General features: G+C 43.2%; 1 protein-coding gene across 1 annotated transcript; it reads left to right on the top strand.

The window, feature by feature from the left end:
- Positions 1-183: 183 nt before the first annotated feature.
- Positions 184-17589, top strand: gabra2a (gamma-aminobutyric acid type A receptor subunit alpha2a). Its single transcript, XM_060052046.1, has 9 exons — positions 184-202; positions 302-369; positions 4653-4873; positions 7074-7156; positions 7631-7774; positions 8017-8169; positions 9345-9547; positions 10017-10050; positions 15990-17589. Exons 1-9 carry the CDS (start codon positions 184-186, stop codon positions 16289-16291), a joined length of 1227 nt encoding a protein of 408 aa, XP_059908029.1. The 3' UTR covers positions 16292-17589.
- Positions 17590-17673: the final 84 nt, after the last annotated feature.

Below are 17673 nucleotides of genomic sequence, written 5' to 3'. Positions count from 1 at the left end.
TCTGTGAGTGTATGTGTATGTTTTTCCTTGTGTCTGTTCTAGTGCTACCACTTTGTTCAGCTGACAACAGCTAAAAATGAATAATATAATTTTTAAGAATAAATGTGAATAGGGCCGCATAATATAACTACTGTATGTTGTTATATTTTATAAAAAAAAATATATATATTAACATCTGTCATAATGGTACTTGGGGAGACAAGTATTTTCTGTGGTGGTACGCAGTATAAAGAGTTTGAGAACCACTGCATTAGACTAAATTATAAGTTTCATCCCAATTATTTTCTTCATTGTTTCATAGAGCGAGTTACTGAGGTGAAGACAAACATCTACGTCACCAGCTTCGGTCCAGTCTCCGACACCGACATGGTATGTGCCATTAAAAGCCTTTTTCATTTTATATCGCTCACATAGTAGGCCTATTGTGCATTAATAGCAATCAGTATTTGGAGGAAGCAAAATGGGTACAATAATTTGCCATTAATTAACATTAGTTAATGGAGTAATAAGCATTTTTGTATAGCATTAGCATAGTGTAAGGTAGGTTTTCCTATTTGTGGTTTGGTTTCAGGATTTGGATTTTGGTTTAAGTGTTTGGTTTGAGGCTTAGAGTTTACTATTCGATTCAATATTAGGATTTTGGCTTTCGGCTCTAAGGTTTGGTTTTAGTGTAATTTCTTCCTATTTTGGCTCAACACACTCTCACTCCGAGAACGTCAAATACCGACTGTTAGCAAGGGCACTTTAGTGTCGGTCGCTGATGGGAGAGATACCCTTCGGTGTCGGTCGCTGAATGGAAAGGTACCCTTCGGCGTCGTCTGCAGACGGAGAGGGGGTTGAATTCACTACAATGTAATCAGGGTTCTAAATTAACTATTTTGATTACCAGCCAATTTGGCTGGTAACTTTCTAAAGTTACCAGCCAATCAGAATTTCCACTAGCCACATTTTAATTTTGATTTAATCCTGAAGCTCTCCTGATGACTCATGGTCCTTTACAGCCTCGACTTAAAAATGATTCGCTCCAACCACGAAATTGTTTGTTTTGGTTTTTTCTTTTGCGTATATGCGTCAGTCCTTACAAAACATGACGACATTTTAGTGATGAAACGCAAGCCATTCACGACCTGTCAGCCATTTGGCGTTGAACTTTCTTTTTTTTGTTTCGCACGCATTGTTGTTTATGTTCTCAATCTCATCCCCTGCCTCCTTCCTCTACTCGCCCCCAGACGTCTGTCCAACCAACCACCGCCGCATTTAGTTAAAATGTAGGCTACTTTTTAATTTACTTTAGCTAGCTCACTCCCTTCTTTTGATAGTTTCTGCTCCGTTCATTAATTAGGTGAGTGCTGCATGCAGCGCTCAACTATTTTTCTTCATAAGTTTTCTTCTGGTAGGCTACTTCTGTTTAAGATGTAACTAACTGTTTAAGATGTAACTAAATCAATTTTCAACCATTTATCTTCGTTCAAACCATTTAACAAATGAACACTCTTGTATCTTCAATCATATCTGAACGGAATTTTGATATCATTTAAGCTTTCTTCAGAATCACAGTTTACCGGCTTCGTTTTCAGTTGTTCTCATTGATTTACGTTGACGGAGTGTGAGGACTTGCAGTGTTACCAGATTGGGCAGTTTTTCCCGCCAGATTGGGCTACTTTTGGAGGACGTTAAGGCAGAGTTGCCAGAACATTCATTTTAATTGGGGTAAGAATGTAATTAGAGTGATTTTTCTATAGATATTATAATATATATTAAAAAAAATTGTAACATGCTGAAAAAAGTGGGCACATGATGTCCCCCTGTGTCCCCCGCCCAATACACCCCTGGTTGTGATGGTCCATCCATGGCTCGTACCGCAGAAATCCCTTTGTATGTGAGGGGAGCCAGTCCTTATCTGCAGAGCAAATTTAACAAGTTCAAGAGATTTGTCTGGTTCCCGGGCTATGGTTTTAGGGTTATTGTTACCTATTTGGGTCAGGATTTAAGGTTTCCTGTTTGGGATATATATCTATTTTTAGGGATAGTTTCACCAGTTTTATTCTAGGGTTTGGTTTTACGGTAAGGGTTGAGATTAGGGTTAGGGTTAGTGAGTTAGGGTTAAACAGTGATTAACATGAACAACATTAGTAGATGATTACTAGACAATGAGTTATCTCTTAATGCTTATTACTGCATTCATTCATGTTAACGAGTGGTTAATTAATGTTTCCTTATTGTAATGTGTTACCTAAGGAAGCAATTGCAAATCACTGCCATAATGTTTAGAATTTTAAAAGCTATGAATTTTTTTTTTAACATTTAAATATTATACTTTGAACCAGGTCAACTGAATTAAAAAAATGTATTCACCTCTTTCAAATTGAATCATGCCAATTCAAGTTGTACTAATGCAAAAACGTGATAAAGAAAGCAAAGTTCACTAATTCTAATGCAAAAATTCAAGGATGTTCGAATTTCAATATTTATTACTCGGAGAGCAGGGTTTGAAAAATGGTGAGGTCCCGGACCTGGGGGGAATGCGGCTTCAGTCGCGGGGGTTAAGGTTTGTTGGGGTAGGGGGGGTACTACTTGTACTCTGCTCAAGCACGCACCACCAGATGTCACACTTGGCGGACACAAAATAGCAAGTCCAAACTGAATTAAGCATTAACTCATCTCGGACGAGTTCTCAACCACAGACTTCCAATACAATTTTATATGTGCATCCAGTTCTGAGTGCCTAGACCTGTCCTTGGAATGCCCTGCTACTGCTGTCCAAATTTTAATGACTTGAAATTTATGGTCCATATTTTGCCCACTTGAATATAATTCATCATGAATATTGTATATCTGCAACTTGAATTTCTTCTTTCTTCTAATTTCTTCTCGTTCTTCTATCTGCATTAATCAACTTGAAAACAATTGGTTTGAAATCGTGTTTTGAAATGGATCTACTTTAAATGCTATGTTTGAATCTTTAAGAGGTGAGTTCAAAGATGACCTTGTTTTTAAGTATTATATTTCAATGCCATGAATTCAATGGTGTTCACATTTCGATATACAAAATCCAATGGCTCTTAAAACAAAAATCATTATGGGCAGCGATATCCTTCCATAGTTAGCAGCTAAACATAAAATATGTCCTCCATTATACTATTTGGGATTGGAAAATACAAAAAACATTGATGTTTCAGAAATTACACCTTTATTCTGTTTGGAAAAAAACAGACATCTTTCTTTAATCCTGAATAAATGGTAGTTCTGCCATGCTAGATTAGTTCATCGTTGAAATCTTGTGTTGCAGAAGGGTGATGTCACAAACGCACACGCACACGCACACACACACACACACACACACACACACACACACACACACACACACACACACACACACACACACACACACACACTTTTGTGTGGATATATATGCACGGTTTCAGTCAAATAAACCCGTACCCATCATTACACCCATGCATGCACACACATACAGGACTCTATATCTCTATGCTATTTGTGTTTTGCTTTTTGTACTCTTCCTTGTCATACCCATCTTCTATTTCCACATCTACTCGTTTACTTTAGCTCACCATAAAAGCTTTTCCATAGCACATTCTCTAAGCCCAGCACTTTGCACTCCCTCAAATATTAATCCATACAGTAACTAAGGGCAATGAGGAACAGGGTCAGATATGTGTTCTTGTTCCAGCCACCTAACCATCAAAGAATAGAAAGGACCAAGATAGATGGACCTCTGCATAATGGATGGTGCACCTTTTATCAGGTAGCAGCACATCATTTCTTTTGAGGACCCTTTTCTGTGTCTTTCTTCTCCACTATTTTAATAGTTGAGTTGTTACCCCCTCACTTGATTGTCGCCACACGCACAGATGGACACACATACAAACACACACACACTCTTGTATATTTACAATTTGTATTAGCAATTACATTTTTAGCATTAACATATGCAGACACACATTAGCCAAAGAGGAACATTGAAGAGGGGCATCGTTATTTTGAGTAATATACGTTCAAAGTTCAAGTATTTAAAATAAATCTGAAACGGCACGCATCAAATCTCTTAGAGGGAGTTGACTGTTTTCATCATGAGGATACTTTCACTCTCTATCCTGACCAGGAGTACACAGTAGATGTGTTCCTGACCAGGAGTACACAGTAGATGTGTTCCTTACCAGAAGTACACAGTAGATGTGTTCCTGATCAGGAGTACACAGTAGATGTGTTCTTCTCTCCTGACCAGGAGTACACAGTAGATGTGTCCTTCCGCCTTTCTGACCCGGAGTACACAGTAGATGTGTCCTTCTCTCCGTTCTGACCCGGAGTACACAGTAAATGTGTTCCTCACCAGGAGTACACAGTAGATGTGTTCCTCACCAGGAGTACACAGTTGATGTGTTCCTGACCAGGAGTACACAGTAGATGTGTCCTTCTCTCCGTGCTCACCAGGAGTACACAGTAGATGTGTCCTTCTCTCCGTGCTGACCAGGAGTACACAGTACATGTGTCCTTCTCTCCGTTCTGACCATGAGTACACAGTAGATGAGTCCTTCTCTCCGTTCTGACCAGGAGTACACAGTAGATGAGTCCTTCTCTCCGTTCTGACCAGGAGTACACAGTAGATGAGTCCTTCTCTCCGTTCTGACCAGGAGTACACAGTAGATGTGTTCTTCCGCCAGAGCTGGGAGGACCAGAGGCTCCGGTTCCACGGCCCGATGGACATCCTGCGCCTCAACAACCTAATGGCTAGCAAGATCTGGATCCCTGATACCTTCTTCCACAATGGCAAAAAGTCTGTGGCCCACAACATGACCATGCCTAACAAGCTGCTGAGGATAATGGAGGACGGGACCCTGCTTTATACCATGAGGTGACTTACCTTTTGATCTCTTTTACTGTTAAAGCCGCTATAGGTAAGATAGAGAGTTCTCAATGGCTCCCTAGATTTGGAGCCATTGAGAAGTCTTGCATTCACGCACCTGTGATTTCCAGGCAAGATGGATTCGAAACCATGAGATGCCCTGATTGGTCAGAAATGAGTGGTCTAAAATCTAAACTTGCCCTTTTAGAAATAGGTAGGCGCAGTCAATATGCAAGATGGTTTTGGCTTGGTTATTTTAGTTAATTGTTTATTATCTGTTTTCATTTAGTAAAAACATATTTTGCTTTTGACATGCTAGGGATGCCGTATTTGGGTTAATGAAGCATTAGGAGAGGAGGCACAGGTGAATAGGACAGGAAGCGGCCGAGTTTTTTGTACACCCTCGACCACATCAACCTGATCCCTGAGAACCTGTTCAGCTAGTTTAGTGTTTGCACATACTTTTGGGCAATATCTTACGGAATCCTGGCTTGGGTAGACCGAAACGGTGCCCATATGACACACCGCTGCTTTAAAATAACATCTTTCACAGATATTTGCTAGATTATATGCCTGTATGTTAAAAATACAGCTTATCATTCGCACACTGTTAATTTCTACAAAACCAATTTCAGCGTCTTTCAAAAACGGTCTGTTTTGCAACATGTCACTTTAAAGGGGTAGTTCGGAATTTTGGACAAAGGGCCCGATTCCCATGTGAGCATTGGTATTCTATATCACTGGAGACAGTTTTCAACACATTTCATACAGTCCTTCTAGTTGCAGAGTTTGCTCGTGCTAGGCTAGCGCAAGTCAACGGGCAATGCTAGCCTGCTATTAAAAACAGTCTTACCCACTCCACAGTACACCCGAGGTAAATCAATTATAACGCCAGACTATAAATCTAAATGTCTGTTTATAGAATAATGTTAGAAATAAAACCAACCTTGCATTGCATTGCATTTTGAGGGAATTGCGGGGTCTCAGCAGCAGTGTTTATATTCCTGTACGTAGGCTACGGCAGCGGCGGACTGATACCTAGGTTACCTGCCGCTGTCATTGCTACAAACGCAGAGTACAGTGAACGAAGGAATTCTATAAGCGTATTCAATTAACAAGATATGCCCACGTTTGGAGGAGTTTGCGATGCATCTGCTTTTGAAGACGATTATGAGGAATTTGTTGTATCCAACGAACCGTACATGTACGAGCCGGTGTTTTGATGTCCAAGCCAGCAGCAACAAGCCACAGTTGAGTCCTTTCTGGATCTCGCACTGGAAATTGGTGGAAACTTTGTGGTGCCCATCTGTACCGTTTATTTCTACAATTTCTAAAAGTACACTGAACCATCATGTTGCCTAGTCGTTCAATTGCGCTTCTGTCCCACGCTTCTCTGTTTACGTTCTTCTGTCGTGATTCGGTTACAAACCTAACCAGCGCATAGTAAAATTCCGCTTCTGCTGAGAAAGTAGTCCCTCGATGATTCATGCGATGCAAGGTTAGTTTTATTTCTAACATTATTCTATCAACACAGACATTTAAATCTATAGTCTGGCGTTATAATTGATTTACCTCGGGTGTACTGTGGAGTGGGTAAGACTGTTTTTAATAGCAGGCTAGCATTGCCCGTTGACTTGCGCTAGCCTAGCACGAGCAAACTTTGCAACTAGAAGGACTGTATGAAATGTGTTGAAAACTGTCTCCAGTGATATAGAATACCAATGCTCACTTGGGAATCAGGCCCTATGTCCAAAATTCCGAACTACCCCTTTAAGGCCACCCTCCCGAGTAGCACAGTCTGCTGTGGTTGGTCAGCACGCCCACTCTGTTGCGATTGGTCGAACGCTTTGGGCGGGTGTCAGCAAATTCACACCCAGAGAAGTTGTAAACATTGCAAGCAGCCAGGAGGCGTGTCTTCTGCACATCAGCATCGCCCACTTCACCGTCTGACGTCACACTGTTACGGAAGTAAAACAAGCTTACAAACTAGCTGGTTTCCGCCCATTTTGAGGGGTGTTCCCAGTGGGCACGAATACTCCCCCTTGCTCGGACTTAGATTTTTCTAGAGAAAAGGGAAAAGTCTAAAAAGCATTGAGGGTAAAAAGATTGCTATGGGGGTGGTTATGGGGATGGTTTGAAGGGATCCTCGAAGGGATCCTTGGAGGATTTCTCTGTGAATGTGTGGGCATCATGTTTTGTTATCTATTAGGTTAACTGTTCAGGCTGAGTGTCCCATGCACCTTGAAGACTTCCCAATGGACTCTCACTCATGTCCACTCAAGTTTGGCAGCTGTAAGACTTGATTCAACGTTTTCAATAATACATTTCCCATACCTTTTCATACTGTGGTACTTTTGCCTTTCCATCGCTAATTTGGTTCTTCAAATGAACCAACAAGAGGAAAAACTAAATATCACAGTTTATCATTGTAGCAGCTGTCCATTTCTACACTCCAACTATCATACCCTGTCACCCTATCATACCCTGTGACACAGGGCATTGGAGTTAAAATCTGGTTTATTTCAAAGGTTTGTGTTTGGAGTTTGTTGGGTTAACAGGTGTGCAGCTTCACCCAGCCCCAGAGTCCATTGAGACTTGGCCAGTGAGGCTGCTTAAACCAGCCATCATTCACGCATACACTGCCACCGTCATCTTATCATCCAACCAGTACTTAAAGCTAGATATTACAAAAAGGAGATTGAGCAGTTTGTTTTCTACAGTTTTTGCTGTCAGCAGATGATGTCCGACCTGTTGGTCCTATTTCAGACGCCTACACCCGGGCAGAGGTCACTTACCTCTGGACCCGGAACGCCTCAGAGTCCGTGGCGGTGGCCCCCGATGGATCCAGGCTTAACCAGTATGACCTGGTGGGCCAGACCGTGGGGCAGGAGACCATCAGGTCCAGCACTGGTGTGGACCACAGACCTACTAACCACTGCGCTTGTTCTTGACATTGTTATGCACTTATTCCTCACATGCAACATCGTTTGTAAAAGTTGTTGATTGCCGTGTATGGGTATCGCTCCACTTGAAAATTTATTTTAGGTTATTAATTATTTTTTATTATTATTCTACGTAAAATATGTCTATGCTCTTTAATCTATTTAAATACCCATGGGAAACTTTTGCCTATTTTCTTTTATCGTCTTTAGGTGAATACATTGTCATGACTGCCCACTTCCATTTAAAAAGAAAGATTGGCTACTTTGTGATTCAAACATATCTACCTTGTATCATGACGGTGATCCTCTCCCAAGTCTCTTTCTGGCTCAACAGGGAATCTGTACCAGCAAGAACTGTCTTTGGTAAGAATAACTACTCTTTGGAACCGTGGATGTGCTATTTTTACATAACACATACTCACAAAATCATTACATACACACAAAATCATTCCTATTTTGTGACACTGCAACACTGTTTTCTTAAATGAATAGTGGCTTCCAGCTTCTCTGTCAAATCCCTTTATGACAAATCACAAATGTTCCTAATTTAGCTTCCTATAATTCACATGCATACTCAAAAAAATGAAAAAGGTTCTGAGTGAATCTGAAGGCTACTGGGAAGTTAATTCTTCTGTCGCCAGTCTATTTTTACCAACCGGAAGTAAAGCATTGCTGGCTATGCCTCTTTCCTGTGTTGCCATGGTTTGGGGGCAGGTTTCAAAGCAAACCAACGATTTCAATTTCTATACCAGAAAGCGATCCAAGTAATTATGTCACCAGTCAGATAGTTATTCCATTTATCCTTTTATTGTGCTACTTTAAATACTACGTTTTCACTGCAGCAGTCCACATATTTGTTTTCTTATCCTTTTCTAGCGACAGTTACTCCGGTTCTTTCCAGTGTTGTAGCAGTGTTGTGACAGTAATTCCAGTTCTTTCCAGTTTTATCCAGTGCTGTAAGCAGTTTTGTGACATTTATTCCAGTTCTTTCCAGTTCTTTCCAGTGCTGTAAGCAGTGTTGTGACAGTTATTCCAGCTTTTTCCAGATCCTTCCAATGCTGTAGCAGTGTTGTGAAAGTTACTCCAGTTCTTTCCAGCACTGGAGCAGTGTAGTTTCAGCTATTCCAGTTCTTTCCAGTTCTTTCCAACGCTGTAGCAGTGTTGTGTGAAAGAAGATTTCCATCTGTTGTGTCTCTAAAAGGCCCCATACTGAGTTGTTAACTAGCAGGTGAATAGCCTTCTGCCATCTACGGAACAAATGCCAGCGCAATTTATTGAAATTTGTATATTTATGCTGCTTGAGCCCAAAGCACTTGGAGTGTAAATTATTTTGCCTCATACTTAAAGCATGATACAAAAAAAAGATGGAGAACCATAATATTTTTAGCTGTCTGTCTTAGTGACTATTGTTTTTTCAGTTCGTATTAAAATGTATAGAATAAGTATTATTGAGATAATTATAGAGAATAAACCGATGACTATAATCGACCAAAAATGTCTAGGTTTAGATATTTTCTATTTCCTTCACTTCTGAACAGGTGTCACCACAGTGCTCACTATGACAACATTGAGCATCAGTGCCCGCAATTCACTTCCAAAGGTGGCCTATGCCACAGCCATGGATTGGTTCATGGCCGTCTGCTATGCCTTTGTCTTCTCAGCGCTCATTGAATTTGCCACCGTGAACTACTTCACCAAGCGCAGCTGGGCTTGGGATGGGAATAGTGTGGTGAATGATAAGGTACACCAAATCACTCAAGCAGCTGAGACGCATCACAGCAACATGGATAGCATTCTCAAAACACATGGCAATTCAAGTATATTCACTAGAGCTCTGAGAGCTGATATCAAACAATGAGGATGTAAACCTAATGCTATTCAGACCCTCTTCACAGAGGTGGCATGTTGCTCATCATCAAACACTCATGGATCTGCTACTTTTCTATGTATTTCTATGTACCGACACACAGCACGGACAATTATCGTACACTACTGGTACATTAAAGTTGCAGATCGATAAAAATACACCTGTATTTGCTCTACGAAGACACCAATGTGAGAAGGGTCTTATCATCCAGAAACCTTTTACAATGCTTCTATTGTTCCACTTTTTTTTAAAGGAACTATTTTCTGACCCCAAAGGATCCTCAAAGAAATGAACCTTCATGCGAGTAACTTCTTTTCTTTTTGTTTTCGTTTTATGTTCACAGAAGAAGGAAGCTGCCGACACATTGAAGAAGAAATGTTAAGCTTGCTGGTAGTTCTACCAGGAGGACTCAAATCACGCGCGGCTGGCCGCCAATCACCAATCACCAGCTACCAATCACCTGCCTACACCTGCTCTATAAAGAGTAGTCTAACATATGTCTTTGCTGCTCTGGTCTTCGTTCGACGCATGCTGCTGCTTTACTGTGCTTCTGATTATCTCGCATATCTCGTCGCTTAGTTGCTACGTCGGTTAATACACACCAAGAGGTCATAACTTCGGATTCGTGCTGGTCGGCCTACTACTTCTGGTCCCGGCAAGCGAGCGCAGAAAGCCGTTCTTTTCGGTCCCCGGTATCCTCAACAACACCACCAACAAGTTCCCAACACGGACATCCGCCCGGTTCTACAAACCCTCGCCGAGTTGGTGCAAAGTATTGGCGCCAGGATGGACGCCGTCGAAACGCCATGCGGAACTCCCGGACGGGTCCAGGCCCCAACCCGCTGTCGTCGGTCGCCACGGCGCCTTTCTACTTCCAGCAACCATCAGGCTCGGCTTCCTCCGCCTTCACAGGCTACGCACCTTGCACGTGCCCTGCTACCATGGCTACTGCAGTCCCCGCGTTAGCCCCCGCAGCGTATTTTCTCTCACAGCTCTACCAGTCCAGCTTCAGGATGCGGCTCCCTCGGTTGGGTTAGGGGGTTTCTTCCAAGGGCAATGGTTTGCTGAGGGATGGCCAGTCGAAGCTGGTACGTTCGCCCTCGGGTCAGAGTCGTCTGCGCTGTTCGAGCTTTACCCTATCGCAGCAGCTAGCGTTCTGTGGGGCAAAGCATGGCGGTGTTAACGTCTAACCATGTTTTGCGATAACAAAGCAGCGTCAAAACGGCTGGGAAGGTGGTCTTCCACAGCATACGGATTTTACATCCGGTTGAATTCGTTGAGTTCGTTGCACACGTCGGTGTGGTACAACACAGAACTCTACGTTCGCAATCAAAGGTTCATAATTATCTTTATACCGTGCACTGTTTGGTTAACTCCTTGTGTCTGAGGTTTTTCCCTTCACTTTAACATGAATGAAGTTGATGGGTTTTAGGCACTGTGGTAACTGATTATTACTAAAGTTTTTATTGACAAAGGGCCTTTTAGATTGGTTCAGCTGCTGCTCACTAACTCTCAATGCGATTCACATATCGTTCAATTTATTCAAAAGATCCAAAGACAAAGAACAGGTACATTATGGTATCATTTTATATGATTATTTATAGTCTTATTGTTAATAGCTTCAGTCGCGTTGGTATTTAATTTTTCATTTGCTCGTTTAGCTACGTATGACAGTTAACAATGTTGGTGTAGGCCTATTACAATTATTTACGCGTGTAGGCCACTCCAACTCGCTCGATATTTCAAAAAGATTAGTGTGCTCTCTCAGAGCTGGGAGATTTCATCCTTATTTTAACATATTACTCGAGACGGTGTTTTCTCACAGTTCTACGGGTTCATGCGTTCTCGGGTTCATGCATTCATGCGTCCACGTCTCCTACTCAGACTTTTCCCCTACACGGGGTATTTAATTTTTCATTTGCTTGTTTAGCCATGTATGTCAGTTAACAATTTTGGTGTATTACAATTATTTATGTGTTGGCCACTCCAACTCACTCGATATTTTGAATAGATTAGTGTGCTCTCTCTGGGAGTTTTCATCCTTATTTTAACATATTACTCGAGTCAGTGTTTCTCACAGCGTTCTACGGCTTCATGTGTTCTACGGCTTCATGTGTTCTACGGCTTCATGTGTTCTACGGGTTCATGTGTTCTACGGGTTCATGTGTTCTACGGCTTCATGTGTTCTACGGCTTCATGCGTTTTACGGGTTCATGCGTTTTACGGGTTTATGCGTTCGCGGGTTTATGCGTACACGTCTCCTACTCAGACTTTTTCCCCTACACGGGGCCTGACTTTCGCTGATGTCACATTCTCTGCAAGGCATTTTTCATCTAAAAGCGATAGCCTAGGAGCAGCTGTTACTATTATCATTTCAAGAATCAACAACTCTCTGTCCTTACGCTTCCATGTTCCTTTATCTCAAGCTTCGGCAACGCACGTCCCCGAATCACCTGTTTATTTGCGGCCTGCCAATGACTAAAGGGTGGTTCAGAGTCAATCTCGCGACGGTGGTAGAAGGGTGCGGCCCACCATCTCCCCCTACATTGGCCACTCCTTCCGGATTGGAGCGGCAACCACAGCCGCTGAACAAGGGTTGCCGGTCGCGTCTATCAAACGGCTGGGAAGGCGGTCTTCCACAGCTTACGAATCCTACATCCGGTCGAATTCATGGTTCTTCCTTCAAGCGCACACGATGCTCTAACGTCGGTTAAGGCAGGTTTATCACGTTTGCTATTACAGCTGTTTTGGGCGGCCTGTTTCCATTCTAGTTTTAGTCTTTGTGTCAAGGTGTCACTTTTGTTTTTATTAGTTTAGACACGTTCATACTCTTTCTAGTGATATGTGATAAGTATTTTAAGGAGCTGCATTTTCCCTCACATAGCCACAAGGGGAGCAAGACCTTATTGAAGGCTGCTCCACCACAGAAGGAGCCGAAGCCTTTACGTCACCCCGGCCACGCCCACTAGGCCACGCCCACTTGACGTCCTCTCTAGCGGGTGGTTTCGAACTCGAGAGGCCAGAGATCAAGAGAGGCCAGAGAGCCAGAGGCCAGAGAGCCACCCCGGGCCTAAGCCCGGGGGCTCGAAGTAGATCACGGTATTTTCCTCTCACACGCGTTAGATACAATTCCCTCCGTTAAGCTTCAGTTACCATACCGAAACATGCCGACTTTATAATAAATGAAGTCAGTTAAAAGCATCCCGGGATTGGACAACTTTCTTCAAGAATATGCAACATGTTGAAATTCCGTTTAGGTATTATCAAAGATACAAGTGCGTAGATTTGTTAAATAAGGTAAACGGTCGAAAATTGATGTTATGTCTTAAACAGTTGAAGTTCCGTTTGGACAAAACGTTATTACAGTTTATCACCTAGTTTAGGTCAACGGAAATGAAGACATTTTAGCAGTCTTACTTTGTAAAACACTTTCAGTCTCGTTTGTATTCGCCAACAACATCGCACTACGCATTTAATTATAGTTATTGTCATATGACCAGCATTGTTTTCCTCACGCGATAAAGGTTTGTCGATGACGACATTTAGTCATAATTTTCGGTGTCAAAAGCAACACTATTTGCAACTACTGGTGGTGGTGGTTATCAGGTACTAAACTCATAAAGCAAAATTCGGCTATATAACTCAAGGTTAACCTGCAGCAACCCCGGCAAGTTCGACCACGTCAGTGGATCATCTAGTAAACACTCTTTGAGTTTGGTGTCACGTTGGTGGTATATCATGGAAAAAATAAAACTCGGTTCGCTGCGGCGACCCCGGTGAGTGCGTTGACCAAAGCGCAGCGGTAACAACTCGGGCACTCGTGACTATGACCACGTCGGCGGCACGTTATCTATTACTCAGGGTTGACTGCAGTAACCCCGGTGAGTGCGTTGACCACGTCAACGCACAACTGGGGCACAACTCAGGCACTGGTCGTGAGTTCGTTGCACACGTCTGTGCGGTACAACACAGAACTCGACGTCCTACATCCGGTCGAATTCAAGGTTCTTTCTTCAAGCGCACACGATGCTCTCTAACGTCGGTTAAGACAGGTTTTACACGTTTGCAACCATAGCTGTTTTTGGTGGCCTGTTTCCTTTCTAGTGTTGGTCTAGTCTTGTGTCAAGCTGTCATTTTTAGTTTTTATTAGTTTTAGTTACATTCATACTCTTTCCAGTGTTATCGTATTTCCATTTAGATATTATCGAAGTTACAAGTGCGTAGTTTTGTTAAATAAGGTAAATGGTTGAAAATTGATGTTATGTCTGGAACAGTTGAAGTTCCAGTCGAACAAAATAACGTTATAAGTCTTTATCGCCTAGTTTAGGTCAACGAAAATGAAGAGACATTTTAGCAGTCTTATTTTCGTAAAACACTTTTTAGTCTTGGTTTATTCGCCAACTATATTGTACTATGCATTTAATCACTGCTATTGTCACATGCCCAGCATCCACGTTGCGTCCAGTCTCGTTTTTCTCACGCGATAAAAGTTTGTTGATGACGACTTAGTCATAATTTTCAACACTATTTGCAACTACCGGCGGTGGTGGTTATCAGGTACTAAATTCATAAAGCAAAATTCGGTTTCATAACTCAGGTTAACCTGCAGCAACCCCGGCGAGTGTGACCACGTCGGTGGATCATCTAGAAAACACTCTTGAGTTCGCTGTCACGTCAGTGGCGTAAATAGGAAAATAAAACTCAAGGTTGCAGCGGCAACCCCGGTGAGTGCGTTGACCACGTCGGTGGTAACAACTCGGGCACTCGTGAGTATGACCACGTCGGTGGCACGTTATCTAATACTCATGGTTTGACTGCAGTAACCCCGGTGAGTGCGTTGCTCACGTCGGTGGGAACAACTCAAGCACTCGTGAGTTCGTTGCGCACGTCGGTGCGGTACAACTCAGAACTCTAGTTCGTTGCAGCAACCCCGGTGAGTGCGTTGCCCACGTCGGTGGGAACAACTCAAGCACTCGTGAGTTCGTTGCGCACGTCGGTGCGGTACAACACAGAACTCCACGTTCGCTGCAGCAACCCTGGTAGTGCGTTGACCACGTCGGTGGGCACAACTCGGGCACATGCAAATTTAATTACCACGTCGGTGGCATAATATCAAACACTCAAGTGCAGGGCACTCGGAGTTCATTGAACACGTCGGTGTTCAACACGGAAGTACACAATATTTGCTGCAGCAACACCGGTGAGTGCGTGACCACGTCGGTGGCACATCAAGGGCACTCGTGATTTCGTTGACCACGTCGGTGTTCAACATAGAAGTTCACAATACTTGCTGCAACAACACCGGTGAGTGCGTGACCACTTCGGTGGCACATCAAGGGCACTCGTGAGTTCGTTGACCACGTCGGTGGTTCAACGCGAAAGCACTCAGGTCACGCAGCGACCCCGGAGAGTGAATCGACCACGGCAGTTGGTACAGCACGAAAGCACTCGTGGCTCGCTGCGTAACAGCTGCAGAGTGCTCTAAATTTTAATTGATCTCGTTTCATTTCATGTCAACTGCTTTTACGTGATTCATCGATCTCGCTGACGGTTTTAAGCTTATCGTTTTACGGTATGTATGATTGACTCTTAATATGTCGTATATTGGGTATGCCTTTTATCTTCCAGAAGCAGTATAGATCCTTGTCCACTTCTTCTACGCAGGTATGTATGGTCTCATTACCCCCTTTCGCTATTCTATTTTTGGGGTCGGCTCCGCCCCTGCCAGTCCCGGCAGGACATGCCGAGTTATCACCTATTTCCGGCGTAGGCCTACGTCCTCTCTTTTGGGGAAGGCTCCGCCCCTGCTAGTCCTGGCAGGATACGCCGAGTCCGCACGTCACCCTGGATCAGTGACGGGGCTCATGCCAAAGATTTACCATGCAAAATATTCCCATGTCGTTATTTAAATAAATCCTGTTCATACTTATCAGTGATCGAGTCTTTATGGGAGAAATGTTAAGCTTGCTGGTAGTTCTACCAGGAGGACTCAAATCACGCGCGGCTGGCCGCCAATCACCAATCACCAGCTACCAATCACCAGCTACCAATCACCTGCCTACACCTGCTCTATAAAGAGTAGTCTAACATATGTATTTGCTGCTCAGGTCTTCGTTTGACGCACCTCCATCCACCCCACCACCACCAGGTCGGCCTCAGTCTACTTGTCCAGGGGAAGGCTCCGCCCCTGCTAGTCCTGGCAGGATACGCCGAGTCCGCACGTCACCCTGGATCAGTGACGGGGCTCATGCCAAAGATTTACCATGCAAAATATTCCCATGTCGTTATTTAAATAAATCCTGTTCATACTTATCAGTGATCGAGTCTTTATGGGAGAACAATGCTTATGCTGTGGCTGTGGCCAACTACTCCCCCCACAACACCAGGGACTCCCCATTGCCCACCATCTCCAAGGCCGCCACCAGGGAGCCCTTCGGCGTGAGGGGGAGAGCGGCGGCCCAGCCTGAGCAGAACAAGAAGACCTTCAACAGTGTCAGCAGAATCGACCGCATGTCCCGCATCCTGTTCCCCATTCTGTTCTGGGGCTTCAACATGGTGTACTGGGCGACGTATCTTAACAGAGATCCGGCTATCAAAGATAAGGAGCCTTCCTCATGAGTCCCACCAAGCATTTATTAAGGCTAAAAGTGAATGATCTGACATCAGATCCATTCCTGTCCTGTCCTACTTTGGCAAGTTGCAGAAATACGGTTCTAACGTACGCTATTTGTAAATTTAATTGTTAGCATCAGAAAGTTTGTGGTCACCTTAAATAATTTAGGATTATTTCTCAATAGTCTCCAAAGAAATATCGCTGCAAAACTAAAAATGAAGGAACTCAAAAAACAGACAATATTTTATGACTATAATTGCAGAATACAACTCATATACACTAGGGATGTGCAGAGAGACCAGTATTGTGTTTGTATCTGTATTTTTTGAGGCATCAAAACTATGTATTGTATGTATTTGAATAAATATGGAAATAGCCGTAAATAGGGAGAAACACATATTGCAGGTTCCACAAAAACAAAGGAGAAGTAATGTTACAATAAATGAGGTCAGCAAACCGGTTGAGGTAAAAAGAAAACTGATCAAAGCCAAAGTAATGGCGTAGCTCTCGCAGTATGTACTACTTTATGCTTTAATTTTAACTCAAGTTTCCCCGCACGCATTGCGTGCGCTCAACCTCTAGTGGATCCTGAGTTTGATTCAGACTCCATTGATTGACATTGCACATATGTACAATAATGTCAGTTATAGCAACTGCTCTCAGTGTACCAAAAAATGAAGTGTGAGATAAAAGCACAAAATAAATAAGTAGACCCAACCACACAGTGAAGTAAAATGGTAACATTGTATTGCAAACATTTCCACAGGGTAATATATGTCAATTTTTCGTCATCCACAGTGCACTTCTGAATACACATTGTTGTCTGTCAGGCCGTCCTTGTGGTCTCCAACAAACACCCTTACACCTCTGGCACGCTGGCCTCTGCTAAAGGCAGTTGGCAAGCTGGCCATGTGCGAGCACACTTTGGGGTAGGAACACTCCAACTCAATAATTTTCTTAACGTCTTACCTGGGCGAGTGTCGCTGCGGTGTGCGCACGTGCATGTGTGTTCTTACCTGCGTGTGTTTCGATGGCGGAGCTCTTATTTTTAAAGGAGACATATTATGGCGATTTCACAACATTTGAGTTCCAGAAAACATGGTTTTGAAGCTTTTTGCTGGATATAGCTTTTAGGAAAAAAAATCTCGCCTACCCCTACTCCCCTCTGTTCTGTCCCTTCAGAATGCACTGTTTCTGGTGTCTGTAGCTTTAATGCAAATGAGCTGCTGCCCATTGACCAATGAGCTGTCAGACTGAACCACAGCATGGAGGAGAAGGGATTGTTGCCGTTTGCGGATTCCTTCGAGCTAGGGCGCCGCCCCTCCTTGAAATATTCACATGAATATATCTGCCAACTATTAATCAACTATTATCAATTCGAAATAAA

The sequence above is a fragment of the Gadus macrocephalus genome, chromosome 5 (assembly GCF_031168955.1).
Source record: "Gadus macrocephalus chromosome 5, ASM3116895v1".
Taxonomy (NCBI): Eukaryota; Metazoa; Chordata; class Actinopteri; order Gadiformes; family Gadidae; genus Gadus; species Gadus macrocephalus.
This window is presented reverse-complemented; position numbering and strand designations above follow the sequence as displayed.